Here is a 17,032-nt window from a genome sequence, read left to right as displayed (position 1 = left end):
GGTTCAAGCACCTACATTGAACACCTTCAAGAGCAAATTGGATGCTTATCTTGCTGCGATCCTGTGACCCCAGCTGACTTCCTGCCCTTTGGGCAGGGGGCTGGACTCGATGATCTTCCGAGGTTCCTTCCAGCCCGAATGTCTATGAAATCTATAAAATAGACGGCCAGCCCAGGAGGATGAGATGAATGAGGCTTTATTCAAGCAGTTGCAGAAGTTTCCCGATCAGAAGCCCTGGTTCTCATGGGGGACTCCAGTTACCCTGATATCTGCAGCGAGGGCAACACAGCAGTGTGCACACAATCCAGGATGTGTTGGGAGAGCGTTGGGGACAGCTTCCCAGTGCAAGTGCTGGAGCGTCCAACTAGGAGCCATGCTCTTCTTGACCTGCTGCTCATAAACAGGGGAGAGTTGGTGGGGAATGCAGTCACGGACAGCAACTTGGGCACCGCTGACCACAAGATGATTGCATTCAGGATCCTAAGGACAGGAAGGATGACGAGCAGCAGAGTAAGGACAAGCAACTTCAGAAAAGCAGACTTTGACTCGCTCAGGGAACTCATGGGCAGGATCCCCTGGGAAGCCAGTCTGAAGGGGAGAGGAGTCCAGGAGCTGGCTGTATTTTAAAGAAACCTTACTGAGGGCACAGGAACAACCCATCCCGATGTGCAGGAAGACTAGCAAATGTGGTAAATGACCAGCTTGGATTAGCAGAGAACTCTTTGGTGAGCTTAAACACAAAAAGAAAGCTTACAAGAAGTGGAAATTGGACAAACAACTAGGGAGGAGTGTAAAAACATGGCTTGGGCATGCAGGGATGAAACCAGGAAGGCCAAAGCGCAATTGGAGTTGCAGCTAGCAAGAGATGTGAAGGGTAAGAAGAAGGGTTTCTACAAGTATTTCAGTAGTAAGAGGAAGGTCAGGGAAAGTGCGGGTCACGGGGGAGGCAGCTGTGTGACAGAGGATGCAGAAAAGGCTGAAGCGCTCAATGCCTTTTTTGCCTTGGTCTTCACAGGCAAGGGGAGCTCCCAGACGTCTGCACCAGGCAGCACAGTTTGGGGAGGAGGGGAGCAGCCCTCGGTGGTGAAAGAACAGGTTAGGGACTAGTTAGAAAAGCTGAACGCGTACAAGTCAGTGGGGCTGGATGGGATGCAGCCAAGGGTGCTGAGGGAGTTGGCTGATGTGTTTGCAGGGCTTCTGGCCATGATCTTTGAAAAACCATGGCTATTGGGGGAGGTCCTGGATGATTGGAAAAGGGCAGAAATAGTGCCCACGTTGAAGAAAGGGAAGAAGGAAAATCCAGAGAACAACAGACCGGTCAGCCTCACTTTAGTCCCCAGAAAAATCATGGAGCAGATCCTCCAGGAATCCATTTCTAAGCACTTGGAGGAGAAGAAGGTGACTAGAAACAGTCAGCATGGATTCACCAGGGGCAAGTCATACCTGACCAACCTGATTGCCTTCTGTGACGAGGTGACTGGCTCTCTGGATGTGGGGAAAGCAGCGGACATAATAAACCTTGACTTTAGCAAGGCTTTTGATGCCTTCTCCCACAGCATTCTTGCAAGCCAGCTGAGGAATTCTGGGTTGGATGAATGGACTGTAAGTTGGATAGAAAGTTGGCTGAATTGTCAGGCCCAACGGGTAGTAATCAATGGCTCACTGTCTACTAGGCAGCCAGTGTCAAGCGGAGTGCCCCAGGGGTTGGTCCTGGGCCGGTTTTGTTCAATATCTTCATCAATGACCTGGAAGATGGGATCCAGTGCACCCTCAGCAGTTTGCAGATGACCTCACACTGGGGGAAGTAGTACACATGTTGGAGGGTAGGACTAGGATTCAGAGAGACCTCACCACATTAGAGGACTGGGCCAACAGGAATCTCATGAGCTTCAACAAGGACAAGTGCAGAGTCCTGCACCGAGGAGGGAGCGATCCCCTGCACCAGTGCAGGCTGGGGGTGACGGGCTGGACGGCAGCTCTGCAGAAAAGGACTTGCGGGGACAGGGGACAAGAAGCTGGACAGGAGCCAGCAGTGTGCCCTTGGTGCCAAGAAGGCCACCAGCACCCTAGGCTGCATTGGGAGAAGCGTCACCAGCGGATGGAGGGCAGCGATTCTTCCCTCTATTCTGGAGGGAGGCCACATCTGGAGTCCTGTGTCCAGCTGTGAGACCCTCACTACAGAAAGGATATGGACACGTTGGAGAATTTCCAACTAAAATGCTTGGGGGCTGGGGGACAGGACTGGTGAGGAGAGGCTGAGGGAAATGGGCTGATTTAGTCTGGAGAAGAGAAGACTGAGGGGGATTGAATAGCAGCCTTCAGCTCCCAGGGGGGCTGCAGAGAGGATGGAGCTGGACTGGTCTCAATGGAGGCAGATGACAGGACAAGGAGCAATGGGCTCAAGCTGCAGCAAGGGAAGTTGTGGTTGCATATTAGGAAAAACTCTCATGGGGAAAGTAGTAAAACACTGGAAGAGGCTCCCCAGAGAGGTGGTGCAGTCTCCATCCTTGGAGGTGTTTAAGACCTGGGTAGACAAAGCCTTGGGTGGGATGATGTGGTTGGGGCTGGTCCTGCTTGGAGCAGAGCATTGCACTAGATGTGACCGTTTTCATTGCCCTCTGCTGGACTCTCTTCAGCTTGTCCACAACTTGTCCACATGCTGTTCTTCCTCAGCAGTTTGTATCCATCTGTGACCGTGCTCCAGTCACGTGTGCTCCCACCAGGTCTCTGTCATTGTGATCATGTCATGGCTCCGTGGCTGTACAAGGACTCCCAGCTCCTCCTGCTTGTTTCCCAGGCTCTGTGTGTTCATGCGCAGACACACGAGGTGGCAAGCCAAACATCTGAGGTAACTTATCTGCGCTGGTCCCATCGTCTCCAGTGTGACCCTTCATTTCCTACATGACCTACCACAGAGCTGTTGTTTGAGGTGCCCGTGCCCATGTTCCCTCACTGCCAGTACCCAGGAGCCAGGTTTGCCCTGGGATAACCCCTTTTTGACATCTAGACTTCAAATGCTGGAGGCTGCCAGGGAGAGAGGAACAGAGGAGGCTGCCGGGACCTCTCTGCCTCGGGCAGGCAGCACCACAGTGGAAGGCTGACTGCATCCAGGGGAGCATCGTGCCAGAGAAACCAGCCGCGTAGTCTGGAGACAGAAAATAAAACAACAGATGAAACTGCCCGCCCCCCCTCTGGCTACAGCACTGCCGGAGACCTGGGTTCACCCCACGGCGTGGGAAAATCCAAAGAAAACCTCTGCCCAACAGACAGCCCCTCACTACCGTAGCGTCTCCCCCATGCCCTCAACAGCAGAGAAACCCCCCAGTTCACGCCCCCCTCCCATGGCCACCGTGGCCTGATGTCTCCTTATTGTTCCCCTGGCATCACAGGCATCCATCCCCACGCCTGCCCTTCCTGTCAGCTGTCCAAGAGCAGCCACGGCCGCTCTGCTTGTGAACACGTGGCCAGCGATGCATTGCCAGGCTGCCAGGGCCAGCGATGCATTGCCAGGCTGCCAGCGCCCTGCTCGTTAGCTTGACGCCCCGCGGGGCTGTTGGCAGGGACATGGTCATTAGCAGGGCTCTGGCCAGCACCTCCATTGTACTGCGCCAGGGCACTGCAGCAATAACGACAACCGGGGCAGGACATGGTGGGTCTCCGGTGGGCCCTGCCTGCCCGGCCAGCCTCTGACTGTAAACCATAGCGTCACAAAGAAGTGGGATGGAAGGGACCTCCGTGAGGCTCGTCTAGTCCAACCCCTGCCTGAGGCAGGATCAGCCCTGTCCAAACCAGCCCGGACAAACCCATCAGCTAATCTCTTTGTAAGGTTACCGCCAGCCCTGACGCTGCGCCCAGATCATCCCCAACCTTTTGTCGACACCTCCAGTGACGGAGAGCCCACCTCTTCCTTGGTGTCTCCCACGGCTTCCCTGCTCTGACAGTGAAGAAGTGTTTCCTCATCTCCAACCTAAACTGACTTTGCTGCAACATCCAGCTATTGCTCCACATCTGCCTCTTTGCGGAAGGAGAGACCGAGCGCTTTCCCTCGGCTCTCTGGCAGCCCTTCAGGGACTTGGAGACTGCTGCCATGTCCCCTCTTCAGCACCTTCTCCACCGGCTGAACCTGCCCAGCTCCAGCCCCTGCTCCAGGACCTGCCTTCCAAGCCCTTGAGCATCTGGACCCTCTCCCCCTTCTCCACGGCCTGCTTAAAACGTGGCATTCGGAAGGGCGCACAGTACTGATGTGGAGTACGGGGGCATGATCACTGCCCGTGTCTTGCACCCAGCGCCTCTGTTGATGCTGCCCAAATCGGCATGGTCCTTGCATGCAGCTGCATCAGCCTTCAGGCTCATGTTGAGTCTGTGGTCTGCCAAGACTCCCAGACCCTCCTCCATCATCTGGGTGGCTGGGATCCACCACATGTCCACAGGTCTGCAGGAAGGGCCCATGGTGGCCTGGTGCGGCCCCTTCAAGGCGCCACGTGGTGCCTCATCCCATTGCCGCGTATGCTGTGGCTCTCGCAGTTCCCGTTTCCGCCCCGCACCCTGCTCCTGCCCAGGATCATCACTGTTATGGGAAATGATCTGTGATGTCACCCATGTCCCCCTGTGGGGGTCGCAGGCTTCTGCTCTCGGGCTCCTGACCACGGGCGGCTTGCTGCCTGTGGCCTGTGAGATGTGGCTGCCCCAGGGACTCCCTGCTCCTCCCCAGCCCCCTGGAAGGCAGTGGGGGGCCTGCCCCATGCGTGGTCCCGGGCCCTGAGCCTGCGCTGGGTGCCTCCTGCATCCCTGAGAGCATGCGCCTGTGACATGAGGCAGGAAACAACGTCGCCGCGGCTGACGGGCAGTTTCCTGACATGTATCACACGGCGGCAAATGACATCACAGCAGTTATTGACTGCTGACGTCACGTGGCAGGAAGACGCAGGTGATGTCATTGCAGAGGGTGATTAAATTGCTGTCACCCGACATGAGGCGGGAAGCGCTCCCATTGGCTTGGGTCTCCAGCCTCGCGCCGTGGGGGGCTCGGTGGCGGGGTGCACGGCACTAAGCCGCTGACGCAGTTTTCTGTCTTGCAGGCGGGTCACCAGGCCTTGCCCCAAGCACAAGTGCAGGGAGGACTGGGGGGCCACCAAGAGGTAATTGGGGCACCAGATGCAGGGAGCCCTGTGGCCACGTGCCAGCCTTGACATGTCCCCGTCCATGTGGGCTGGGACAGATGACTCCTCTAGGCCACGGTACCGGCATTAGGGCAGCAGAGAGTGAGGGCTGCCGGGCTGGGCAGAGACGCAACCCCTGTGGGCCAGGGTCCAGGTGACACTGCCCCAAGGAGCTGGGGTCCGGCTTCCCCTGCCCCTGCGATGCCAGGGTCTGGCTGACGCTGTCCCTGCTGTGCCAGTGCCAAGGTCCAGCTGGCACTGACCATGTGGTGCTGGCATCTGGCTGACACCGACCCGATGGTGCTGAGGTCTGACTGACGCTACCCCTGCAGCGCTAGGGGCAGCTGGTGCTGCCCCTGCAATGCCAGGGTTCAGTTCATGCTGCCCCACCTTGGCACTGGGGTTGAGCTGATGCTGCCCTGGCAGTGTGACGCTGTCCCTGCAGTGCTGGGGTCTGGGTGACATTGCTCCTACAGCACAATGTCACTGCCCCTACAGTCCAGACGATGCCGTCCCTGCCGCGCTGGGGTCCGGCTGACACTGTCCCTGCGGTGACGGGGCGCGCCTGACTCTGCCCGCCGCTCTCCCGCAGGCTGTACGCGGAACGCCAGCAGCTGAACTTCCGGTTGCACTCGGTGGCCTGCGCTGGCACCGAGGTGCACATCTCCATGTGCCCCTTCGAGTTCTACCGCGGAAATGTCACCACCACCTGCAAGGGGGGGATGCCGGCCGTCGTGAGCTGCGTGCCCGGGCCCCTCTTTGCCACCAGCAGCCCCCGGGGCAAGAAGCGGCCGCAGCGGCAGCCAGGGCAGGTGAGCGCTCTTCCAGGGTGGCCGAGGCACAGCGGAGCCGGGGAACGCAGTCGCAGCCAGCCCAGCCCCGGCTCCAGGCAGGATCCGGCCTGTCCAACCCCTGCCAAACACGGGGTCTGACCTGGTGCTGGCACCACCCCAGCCCCAGGCCTGGCTCCAACGTGTCCCTGTGCTCCCCAGCAGCGGCTGCGGCTGAAGGGCGGCGCCAAGGTGGGCGAGGGCCGCGTGGAGGTGCTGCGGCACGGCGAGTGGGGCACTGTCTGCGACGACCGCTGGAGCCTGCTGTCGGCCAGCGTCGTGTGCCGCGAGCTCGGCTTCGGCAGCGCCAAGGAGGCCCTGACCGGTGCCCGCATGGGCCAAGGTGAGCGGGGTCCTGGGCAGCCAGGGCTGGGCAGGGCCACGGCCCGGATGCGGGTCCAGAGCAGTCCTTTGCCCCCATGCTGAGCCGGGCCCTGGTGGCAGGCATGGGCCCAATCCACGTGAATGAGGTGCGGTGCACGGGCACGGAGGCGTCGCTGTGGAGCTGCCCCTACAAGAACATCACAGAGGAGGGCTGCAAGCACTCGGAGGACGCCGGTGTCCGCTGCAACATCCCCTACATGGGCTACGAGACCACGGTCAGCACTGGGCCCGCTCGGGTGCTGCTGGCTGGGCTGCACTGCCCCAGCCGCAGCCCCCTGCCCCCAGGACATGCCCCTCCCTGCCCCCTTCCTGGGCTGCCGCGTCCAGCAATGGCACTGCAGGGACGTGGCCTGGGGCCATGCAGGGCTTGGTGGGTGCTGCCGCTGGCTCTTGAGGGCCCTGGGGAAGGGAGAGTGGGTCTGGGAGCAGGGGAGGGCACCGCGGCTGCCCCCCTTGTTCCATCTCCCCTGGTCCTGGGGGGAAGCTGCCACAGCTGGTGGCTCCATGGGCTGGCCCATCTCCTGGTGGCAGCTCTGGGCTGCATGCTGGACGTGGGACACTGCATGGGTGGCTTCTCCAGGCCGTGGCTGCATGGAGACTCCCAGCACCTCCCAGCGCCCCTGGGCTGGGGCTGACCTGGACAGGGGGCTCAGCTCCAGGGTCATTTCAGGGTGAAACCAAATGCTTTGACCCCCTTGGAGCAAAACATTCGGTCCCCGGCTTGGGGCATTCACCCTTGGCCCTGCGCGGTTCTGAAATGACCCTGCCTTTGGCAACCCCTACTCCTGCACCCCTCGAAAGGCTCCTTTGGCTTTCCTGAAACGGCTGGGCCGGATCCAGCTGGATTCTCCCAAGGTTTCACTGCCCCCAAATATGGTTTGGGCTTTTGCATCTGCCCAGCTCAGCAGCCCTGCTGCTACCACAAGCCCCATCTGCCCCCACCCAGTGAGGCAGCCCCACTGACCATGGGGCAGGAACCAGGGCCTAAAACCAACTCCTTCCCAAGCAACAGGCACAGATTTCGGGCTGCCAAGTGTAGAGACAGGCAGCCCATGCTAGAGCCAGATGGCAGCAAGGGACTGCGGGGAGGGGAGGATTGGGCCCAAATGCCTGGGACTGACTCTATAGCCAGGGACCGCAGCAGAGAGCTGAGGGGTCATATCCAGTCTAAGCCCCATGGCACTGTTCTGAGCCTGAGCACAGGACCAAAACCCTCCAGCCAGGACCCTGCAGGATCGGTGCCAGCAGGAGCATTGGCCCGGCCCAGCCCCATCCCCAGCCTGGGCTGCAGCAGCACCAGTGCCTCTGGGGGAGGCTTAAACCCCCTAATATGTGGAGCAGAGCTGTAAGGACTGAACATCACCGCAGCCTGAAATGCTCCAGCCCCGGGTCCAGCACCCACAGGGGAGGAGCCCTGAGCTGGGCACATGCAGCCCCAGACCATGCAGTGCACCTGCCTTGCTGCCCTGCAAGTGAGGGGCTGCGCTGATGTCAGCCCATCTCCAGTGCCCCAGTGCAGCTGGGGGAGCATCAGCCTCTGCCAGGAAGGTGGTGGCCATGGGGGTGGAGGGTGGTGCCAGCGCTGCAGCAGGCCTGGAGATGGAGCGCGGCATCAGCATCAGCAATGTGCTGGGCAGGGGGAGCAGGATGTGGCCCAGGCGTCATGAGACACTCTGGGCACAGGCTCAGTCACTCTGGCTGCCTCACGGGTGTCTCTGCCCAGTCCTGCCCACCCGCTAGCCATGCTGATGCCCCCGCGCCATTTGCCAACAGATTCGCCTGAGTGGGGGCCGGAGCCGCTTCGAGGGGCGGGTCGAGGTGGCGGTGGGGGCGGACGGCGAGGGGCACCTGCGCTGGGGCCTCATCTGCGGCGAAGGCTGGGGCACGCTGGAGGCCGCCGTGGCCTGTCGCCAGCTGGGCCTGGGATTCGCTAACCACGGCTTGCAAGTAGGTGCTGGTGCGGCAGCACCACGCCACAGCTAACCACGCGCCCGGGAGCCAAGGGCCGCAGGGCAGGGGGATGGGGGCTGCCAGCTCACCTGCCCCAGGGCATCTTCGCAGATCCGTATTGTGGGCGGCCGGACGGCCACTGAGGGCCGTGTGGAGGTGCGGCACAGCGGGCGCTGGGGCACGGTGTGCAGCGAGGGCTGGACCACCAAGGAGGCCATGGTGGCCTGCCGCCAACTCGGCCTTGGCTACTCCCTGCATGCCGTCACGGTAAGCGTCAGCGGCCCTGGCGGCAGTGGGGGCTGCACAGCCAGGCCAGACACCCCTGCAGCCCCCTCCTGCGCCGGGGGCTGCCACTGTGGTAGGTGCCATTGGGGGCTGGGCTGGACCAGAGGGTCCAGGCCTGAGCTGTGTCGGAGGGCAGGTGATGCGGTGCTAGAGACACAGGCCTCACTCAGGATATTGGCGGGGAGCGTGGCATCATTGCCAGCTCAGTGGCAGGCACCACAGAGTCTCGGCCACGGTGGCATGGTCTCCCTCGTGGTCACCATGACAGTGGGGCAGGGCAGGAGCTTGGGGCTCACTCATGCCCTGGCCGGCCTGGACATGGGTGTGAGGAGCCAGCGGGGTCCTGGCTGTGGCTGATACCAGCAGGAGAGAACCCCGGGGCTGGTTCTGGGGCCACGGGCGGAGGACACGTGTGTCTCTCACCACATGCGTGTAGCTCACACCAGGAGGGTGCACATAGGGCCCAGTGCTGCCATGGCCACGTCCTGTCCAGGGCCGAGAGCCATGGCTGTGGCCATGGCTCAGTCTGGCTCTGCTCTGAGCCACATGTGCCCCCAGGAAACATGGTACTGGGATGCCAGCAACGTGACGGAGATGGTGCTGAGTGGTGTCAAGTGCGCTGGCCATGAGATGTCACTGAGCCACTGCCGGCATCACAGCGGCCACATCAATTGCAAGAACATGGGCACCCGCTTCGCCGCCGGTGTCATCTGCTCCGAGAGTGAGTGTGGGACAGGAGCATTGGGTGGGGGGTCCTGAAGCAGCGGGGGCTGGGGGGAAAGTGCAGTGGGTGGGGGGGGCTGCACCCCACACACTGACCTTCCCCTGCCTTGCAGCGGCCTCGGACCTGCTGCTGCACGCGGCACTGGTGCAGGAGACGGCCTACATCGAGGACCGGCCACTGCACATGCTGTACTGCGCAGCCGAGGAGAACTGCCTGGCCAGCTCCGCCCGCCACGCCAACTGGCCCTACGGGCACCGGCGCCTGCTGCGCTTCTCCTCCCAGATCCACAACAACGGCCGCGCCGACTTCCGCCCCAAGGCTGGGCGCCACTCCTGGGTCTGGCATGAGTGCCACGGGTAATGCCAGGGGCTGGGACACACGGGGCTGCCCCAGGGCCAGGCAGTGCTGGGCCAAGCAGGGGTGTAGCAAGTGCTGGGACCCGTGGGGCTGCGCTGGGGCCAGGACGGAAGGGGCACTGAGCCAAGCAGGGTGGTGGGGCTGGGCCCAGGGAGTGAGGGGCACGACTGTGGGGGTCTTGGGCCACGGCCCTGGTGCCCTGGTGCACTAAGCCTGGTGCAGCTTTGGCCCCATCCCACAGGTCCATGGGAGATGCCACAGTGGGTACTGGGGTACGGGGGGGTGATAATCCCACCACAGGCCCTGGAGAGTGGCACATGTACTCTGGGGTCCAGCCATGCGCTGGGAACCATGTCTGGGGGCAGGGCCGTGTCCAGTGCAGCTCTGGGACACATCCACATGCCCCCACATGCATGGGGCTGCACCACACCATCCTGGAGCTCCCCCACCCCAACCTGGCCCTGCGGTCCCCCAGGCACTACCACAGCATGGACATCTTCACACACTACGACATCCTCACGCCCAACGGCACCAAGGTGGCCGAGGGCCACAAGGCCAGCTTCTGCCTGGAGGACACCGAGTGCGAGGAAGGTGGGTGCCACCAGGTGTGAGCAGCCATGCCCCTGCCCCACACTCCCTGCACACTGGGCCTGGTCTTGGGGGGGCAGCCAGGGCAGGGGGAAGGCCACGACTCACCCCCACTTCCTACAGATGTGGCCAAGAGGTACGAGTGCGCGAACTTTGGGGAGCAGGGCATCACGGTGGGCTGCTGGGATCTGTACCGCCACGACATCGACTGCCAGTGGATCGACATCACCGACGTCAAGCCCGGCAACTACATCCTGCAGGTATGGTGCGGCACCTGCCCTACAGCCCTTGCCGCTCCCTTCCTCTGGAGGAGGCAAACCCAGAGGAGTCATGGGGACCCTAGAAATCCCAGAGCCATGGGGCTGGCAGGGTCACTTCTACTCCAAGCCCTGCTTGAGGCAGGATCAGCTCTGTCCAAACCCACCCAGACATGGGTTTGGTGGGGGGCTGTGACAGCTGCAGGCGATGGGCTAGGCCATGCATGCAGCACCATGAGGTGACCTGGCCCCCTCCCTGCAGGTGGTGATTAACCCCAACTTTGAGGTGGCTGAGAGTGACTTCACCAACAACGCCATGAAGTGCAACTGCAAATACGACGGGCACCGCATCTGGGTGCACAACTGCCACATCGGTAACATGGAATGGGTGCGGGTCCCTGGGCTGGGAGCCTCTGACATGGGGGCTGCGGGCAGGGCAGGCTGGGGGCAGAGGTTTGCATCCCCCCTGGAGCTGGACCCCACTCATGCTGTCCAGGCGATGCCTTCAGTGAGGAGGCCAACTGGCGCTTCGAGCAGTACCCGGGACAGCTGAACAACCAGGTCATGTAGCGCCCATGGCTTGGCCCTGCCAGCAGAGACAACCCTGCCAGCACCAGCCGGCAGCCTGGGGCTGGACTGTGAGTGCACCACTGCCCCTCACTGCCCCCCGGCCTGGCCACAGGGCTGGGGCTGGCACTGGGGCTCCCTCCATCAGCAGTGGGCAAAGGGGACGTGCCGGGACATCTGGCCACGCAGAGCCGTGGGCCCAGCACTGGCAGCAGGCAAGGCCGGTGAGCCTTGGCAACATGGGCTGGGGCACAGCTAAAGCCATCACCCACCTCGTCCCCCCAATGGACTCCTGGCAGGTGCCCCACATGCCCTGGGGCAGGGCTGGCACCTCCATGCGCTCTGCAGCAGCAACGACCACAGCTCATGGACACGGTTTTCCCGGGTCCTGTGGCCCCTGGACCATGCCCTGCTGCCCCACACGCCCCCAGCTCCTCAATGTAATTATATTTTCCCTATAAAATTGACTGTTTCCCACGCGTGGGAAGCTCATTCCTGTTCTGGCTGCTGTATGCCCCACTAGCCATGTGCGCCCCACCCCTGGCACTGCTAGGCCTGGCTCAGATGATGCGCCTGAGCCCTGCACTGTGTCCTGGTGCAGGGGCAGCTGGAGCCCGAGGCCTTCTACCAGGCAGGCACCGAGGCTCCCAGGGCCAGCAGGAGCAGCTCATCCAGCTTGGGCCCACACCGCACGGTGAGGAGGCTGCATTAGGGAGGGACAAACCAAGCCCACTTCCTGCAGCTGGGAGGGTCAGACACAGCCCTGCCAGGGCAGCTGTGCAGAGGAACGCGCCGGCGTCTCTGCTATTTCCCCTCGCAGCCACAGACCCCCCCGGCCCCCAGAGCACATTCCAGGGTGGGGGCCAGGCCGGCGCTGAAAGGACAGGCCTGTTCCCTGGGCTGCTTTCCCAGGGCAGGGGGAGCCCTGAGTCACAGCAGCCTGCAAACACCATGCTGGCCCCAGCCCCAGCGTACACAGCAGCCCTTGGTGCCAGCAGCACCGGGCACACCCAAGCCACTCAGTGCACCCAAGTCCCTGCCCCAGCTCCGGGCACCGGAGCCAGGCCAGAGCTGGACCTGGGAGCAAGCAGCTTCTCTGGCCCAGCAGCCCCACAGGGGCCCCATGCGTCAGCTGCAGCCGAGGGAAGGGGGGCCAGGGCAGGGCAGCGTGCATGGGAGAGTGACCCGCAGCAGCAGGGGGGACAGAGCAGGGTGGGGACCAGGCGCTGCAGCTGATCCTTCCCATGCTAGAGCAAGAGCAGCTCAAAACTCATTGCCCAAGGGAGGCCTGTCCTCTCCCTAGCCCGCCCATGGGCAAAGCCTGCCCTGAAGTGCAGCAAGTGGAAGTGATTCGAGGCAGCTGGTTCCTGCCAAGCCTGGGGCTGGAGCCAGAGGTCTCTGTTCAGGGCCCTGAATGCCTCCACCGGGGCCTGGCACCAGGAAGGGGGTAGGGTGGGGTGTGGGGGGCTCTGCTCCTGCTGTGATGCCCGTAGGGGCAGGGGGAGCCTGCACAGTGCAGGTCTCAATCCCAGGACTTGCAGCGAACACCCACGCCGGCCCACACGCACGGGATGGGGGCAGAGCACCGGGGGGAGGGGGGCAGCAATCCCCAAGCACCAGCCCAGGCAGGCAAGGGAGAGACCCCCTGGGCAGCTACATGGGCTGGCAACACTGCCCCAACCCTGTCCCAGCATGAAGCCCGCAAAGGACAAATGCTGCAGTGGGGCCGCAACCATCTGTTGCCTGGGGAAAGACAGGCACCCACACGGCTCCTAGGAAATAGTTTATTGTAGCAAAGGCGACTGACAGCAGCCCCCATCCCCTCCCACTGCCAGCCCCGCACCAGGCTGGCCCTGGCCCTCTCCACACAAGCCAGGCCCTGCCTCAGGGCTGCCAGTCTCTGCAAGGCACCCTCCATCTCTGAGTACAGCAGGCATTGTGGGGGTGCTGCCTGCCCCCATCCAGTCCCAGCCCAGGGATGGGTGCCTCTGTGTTGAGGTGACTGGGCTGCCCAGTCCCCACCATGGGCAGCCTGTGCTGTGCCATGCCATGCTGTGCTGGCCTCTATTCGGCAGTCTCAGGTGCGACACGGACCATGAGGGTGTCGTAGCCGCGCCGCACCAGTATGGCCAGGCTCTGGTGCGTGCGCACTGCCTCATACACGTCTTCAGCACACCTCACCACCTGCCCGTTGATCTCCAGCAACACATCGCCAGCCTTTATTCCCGCCCTGTGGAGACAGAGCATGGGAGGATATGCGGAAAGATGGCCAGAGCCCCTTACCCTGGCTCCCTGCCCACAGACAAGAGCTGCTTTCAGGTGGTCCCTCGCCTGAACAAGCTATCAACATGTGCACATGTGCCACTGGTCCCAGGACATGCAGGCTGCTGTGGGGGCAGCTCTGTTGGCATTGGGGGCAGCTTGGAGGTAACCACAGGGCACCAAGTGCCAAGTCTGCCCAACAGCCCAGGCTACAGGGTGGACATCCCCCACACCCCCGGCACTTACTGGTGGGCTGGGGAGCCGATGATGACCCTGTTGATGAGGACGCCAGAGGTGACATCGGGGAAGCTAGGGTCGTGCCGCTTCAGCTCAGCCAGGATGCTGCAGGGAGGGCGGAGTCAGAGCTGTGTCACTGGACGGCACGAGGCCCTGGCTCCCTCCCTAGCGCTGGGTGCAGCTACCAGCCTGCCGCAGGGAGGCAGTGCCGGGGGGACCGCAGGGAGCCGCTGCCTTGACCCCGGTGGACACAAGCTGGGCAACAAACCCTCCTGCCCCTGTGCAGCCCCGAGACCCATGGAGGCTCTGCGCTTGGCTGCCCACTTCCCTCCCCAGCACAACCCACTGGTGTCATCTCCTGCCACTGCAGACGGCAGCCTGAGGAACCTGAGTACTAAGGGAGGTACAGACGAGGTGCCCACACCCAGAGGACAGGCAGTGCCAATGCCAGCGTGGGGCCCACAGGCTTCGCCACACGCCCGCTGGGGCAAGTCCAGCAGGAGCAGAGCCCAAGCCCTGGCACAAGCAGTGCCCAGCCCATGCCAAGCCCAGGGTCCTGGAGGGCGCTGAGGGGGGCAGCTGTACCCTGTGGCTCTGGCCCTACGCCCTCCTGTTGAGCTGGTCCTGTTCAACCCCAGAGACAGACCTGGGGCCTGGCCACCACACCCAGCACCCTGGGCCCAGGCACTGGTGGGGAGAGGTCTCTGCATGCAGAAATGTAGAGCCCTGTGTGGGGCCTGGAGCACAGCCCTGGAGCAAGCAGGCGCCACCGGACACCATCTCCCAGCCCCATGGCAGGTTTCACAGCCAGCAAGGGGCAGTCACTGGGGGCTCATGTCCCAGGGGCACCTGACATCAAGGCGATCGGCTAAGCGCGGGAGCAGCCAGTTCAGGGAGGTGGGAAGGCCTGAGGTAATACATGGGATCTCTCTAGCTGCAGGGCCCAGGTCTCCGACAGGAACCTCTGCAGTCTGTGGGGAGGGGAGGGCAGGATCCCCTTTCCACGTGGCTTTCACGTAAGAACTTGGCCACCTGGCCCTCAGTGCCCTGGAGCCCCAGCAGCCTGCTCGTACCTGGGCGTCAGTGTCAGCATCATCACCCCAATGTAGCGGTGCTTTACCTCCTCGCTGCCAAACCAGGAGCCTGTGGGGGACAAACAGAGGGTGGCAAGAGGCCAGGACTCAACTTCTCCCACACCACAGCAGCCCCAGGCTCTCAGGTCCTGTCCAAAGCCAATGCCAGGGCAACTTGCTGACAAGAGCCAGGCCCATCCTGCTTAGCTGGTCTGAAGGTGCTGTGGCCATTCCCTTGGCACTTTGCCCCCATCCCCAGGCACACCACAGCCTGCCCCCCCGACTCACTCTTGCGCTGCTCCCCCTTCTCCAGGAAGTCCCGGAGCCGGTCCGAGGGGATGGCGAAGGAGATGCCCGAGGTCACCTTCATCGTGTTCACACCGATCACCTCGCCATCCTGCAGGAGAGGACACCGTACCAGGCACCGACAGGGGGCTGGGGGTGAGCCAGCCTGGGCCCCACCGAAGAACTGACCAAGCCCTTTACCACACAGATCAAAGTGTTCCTGCCCCAGCCCCAGAAAAGCACAGCTCTGCACCCAGCAGGCAGGGGGCTGCCCATGCCCTGGCAGAGCTCCGCATAGGCAGGGGACACCACACCCCCGACATCTGGCTGGGGCACGAGCAGCAGAACCTACCAGGTTGACGAGGGGGCCCCCGGAGTTCCCAAACTGCAGCAGGAGAGAAAGGGGGAGTCAGGCTGTGGGGGAAATGCTCCCAGCCAGCACCAGCACTGCCCACGGCACAGACACAGAGAGAGGCTCCTGATGGCCTGGGGGGTCAGAGGCGCAGCCAATGCCCAGGCAGCCCCTGGATCTCCCCAGAAGGCCCTAGCAGACCTCAGCACATCCTGACCCTCCCCAGGTTGCCTCAATAAGGGTGTTACAGTCTGACTGGGCACTGGGAGGCAGCCAGTCAGACCCCCTCTTACATCAATGGCAGCATCAGTCTGGATGTACTCCATGTTGGAACCAGCCAGCCCCAGCTCCTTGCTGCCCCGCTGCACCGAGCTGACGATGCCGGAGGTGATCGTGTTCTGCAGGGAGAAGGGGCTGCCCATGGCCACGACAAACTCCCCCTGGCGCACGTCCGAGGAGCGGCCCAGGGGCAGGGTGGGCAGAGGGCCCTGGGAGAGAAAGTGGGATCAGAGGGCCATGGACCAAGACACGCCGAGGTAAGGGCTGTGCGCCCAGGGGGCATCCTCGGCCCAAGCCTCCTGGACTCACCTTGGGCTTGATCTTGATGGTGGCGATGTCAGCCACGGGGTCCACATCCTGGACTACGGCATTGTAGAGCTCCCCACTGGCCAGCTTCACCCGCACCCGCCGCCGATTGGCCACCACATGGGCGTTGGTTACAATTAGGCCGTCTGGGGACACCACGAAGCCAGACCCGTTGGAGATGGGCACCTCCCGCCCTGAGAAAGGATGCCTGCAAGGCCAGAGGGCAGTGACCCCTGAGACAGGACTGGGCTGGACGCTGAGGGGGCCCCACCTGCGCTGCAACAGCATGTACCTCCCACCCAACATCAGCCACCCCAGGGACCCACACGCAGCCACCCCATTGCCAGGGGCTGCCCAGGGGCGAGTGCCTGACCCCAGGGGGGGACATAGAGCAGAGGGCAGGGATTGCTATGGGAATCCAAAAGCAGCCAGGCTGGCATGGCCTCCGGAGTTCGCAGCCTGTCCAGCCCCAGGCAGGATCCGCCCCACAAGTATCTGCCTAACCCAGTGATACTTAGGCTTTTGAGGCTCAAGCCCCGATCCTTAGACTCGGGGCACCCCTCAGAACCACCGGCTTTCAGCTTATGCTCGTTTCTTGATCTACAAGAACACACTAGAGTAGTTCTGCTGCCGCAGAGACCTCAGCAAGCTCTAGCAGGGCAAGAGGATTCAAGAAAAGTCAGTCTGGAAGGGACCTCGCCAGGTCTCGTCTAGTCCAGTCCCCTGCTCAGGGCAGGATCATCCCCAGCTAAACCATCCCAGCCAAAGGCCTGTTCAACCTGCTCCTGGGAACCTCCAGGGATAGAGACCGCGTCTCTGGGGTCTGTTCCAGTGCTTGACCCCATTCATGGTCAGCACTTCCCTCATCTCCAGCCTCAGTTTCCCCTGCTGCAGCTTGAGGTTGTTGCTTGTCATCCCATCTCCATCAGCCACAGAGAAAAGTCCATCTCCAGCCTCTACCATCGCCCTGCAGGGACTTGCAGGCTGTGGTTACATAGTTTCATAGTTTCTAGGGTCAGAAGGGACCTGAGCAGATCATCAAGTCCAACTCCCTGCCATGGCAGGAAAGAGTACTGGGGTCAAATGACCCCAGCAAGATGTTCATCTAACCTCCTCTTAAACACCCCCAGGGTAGGG

The 17,032-nt window shown here is 62.4% G+C and overlaps 2 protein-coding genes across 3 annotated transcripts in view; one reads left to right on the top strand and one right to left on the bottom strand.

Annotated features, from left to right (window-relative positions):
* Positions 1 to 11,578, top strand: part of LOXL3 (lysyl oxidase like 3) — a 16,086-nt gene extending 4,508 nt beyond the window's left edge. Inside the window, exons 4-13 of one of the 2 annotated variants that reach the window (XM_019556478.1) lie at positions 5,752 to 5,971; positions 6,155 to 6,332; positions 6,434 to 6,588; positions 8,147 to 8,320; positions 9,167 to 9,329; positions 9,445 to 9,688; positions 10,165 to 10,280; positions 10,401 to 10,537; positions 10,797 to 10,908; positions 11,031 to 11,578. In XM_019556478.1, the coding sequence (XP_019412023.1) occupies positions 5,752 to 5,971; positions 6,155 to 6,332; positions 6,434 to 6,588; positions 8,147 to 8,320; positions 9,167 to 9,329; positions 9,445 to 9,688; positions 10,165 to 10,280; positions 10,401 to 10,537; positions 10,797 to 10,908; positions 11,031 to 11,104 (1,573 nt within the window). In that variant the 3' untranslated portion in view covers positions 11,105 to 11,578. Of the gene's footprint in view, positions 1 to 5,751; positions 5,972 to 6,151; positions 6,333 to 6,433; positions 6,589 to 8,146; positions 8,321 to 9,166; positions 9,330 to 9,444; positions 9,689 to 10,164; positions 10,281 to 10,400; positions 10,538 to 10,796; positions 10,909 to 11,030 lie in introns of both variants that reach the window. The other variant, XM_019556470.1, reaches the window with a different exon arrangement.
* Positions 11,579 to 12,911: 1,333 nt separating this feature from the next.
* Positions 12,912 to 16,532, bottom strand: HTRA2 (HtrA serine peptidase 2). The gene is given in 8 exon segments (XM_019556459.1): positions 12,912 to 13,331; positions 13,610 to 13,705; positions 14,674 to 14,743; positions 14,962 to 15,070; positions 15,311 to 15,343; positions 15,604 to 15,798; positions 15,899 to 16,275; positions 16,278 to 16,532. Coding segments are annotated over 8 exon segments (1,104 nt in total). The 5' UTR covers positions 16,336 to 16,532; the 3' UTR covers positions 12,912 to 13,165.
* Positions 16,533 to 17,032: the final 500 nt, after the last annotated feature.

This window comes from Crocodylus porosus, unplaced genomic scaffold (genome assembly GCF_001723895.1).
Source record: "Crocodylus porosus isolate Cpor-Errol unplaced genomic scaffold, CroPor_comp1, whole genome shotgun sequence".
Classification (NCBI taxonomy): domain Eukaryota; kingdom Metazoa; phylum Chordata; order Crocodylia; family Crocodylidae; genus Crocodylus; species Crocodylus porosus.
Note: the sequence above shows the minus strand (reverse complement) of the source record. Positions and strands in the feature narration are given on the sequence as shown.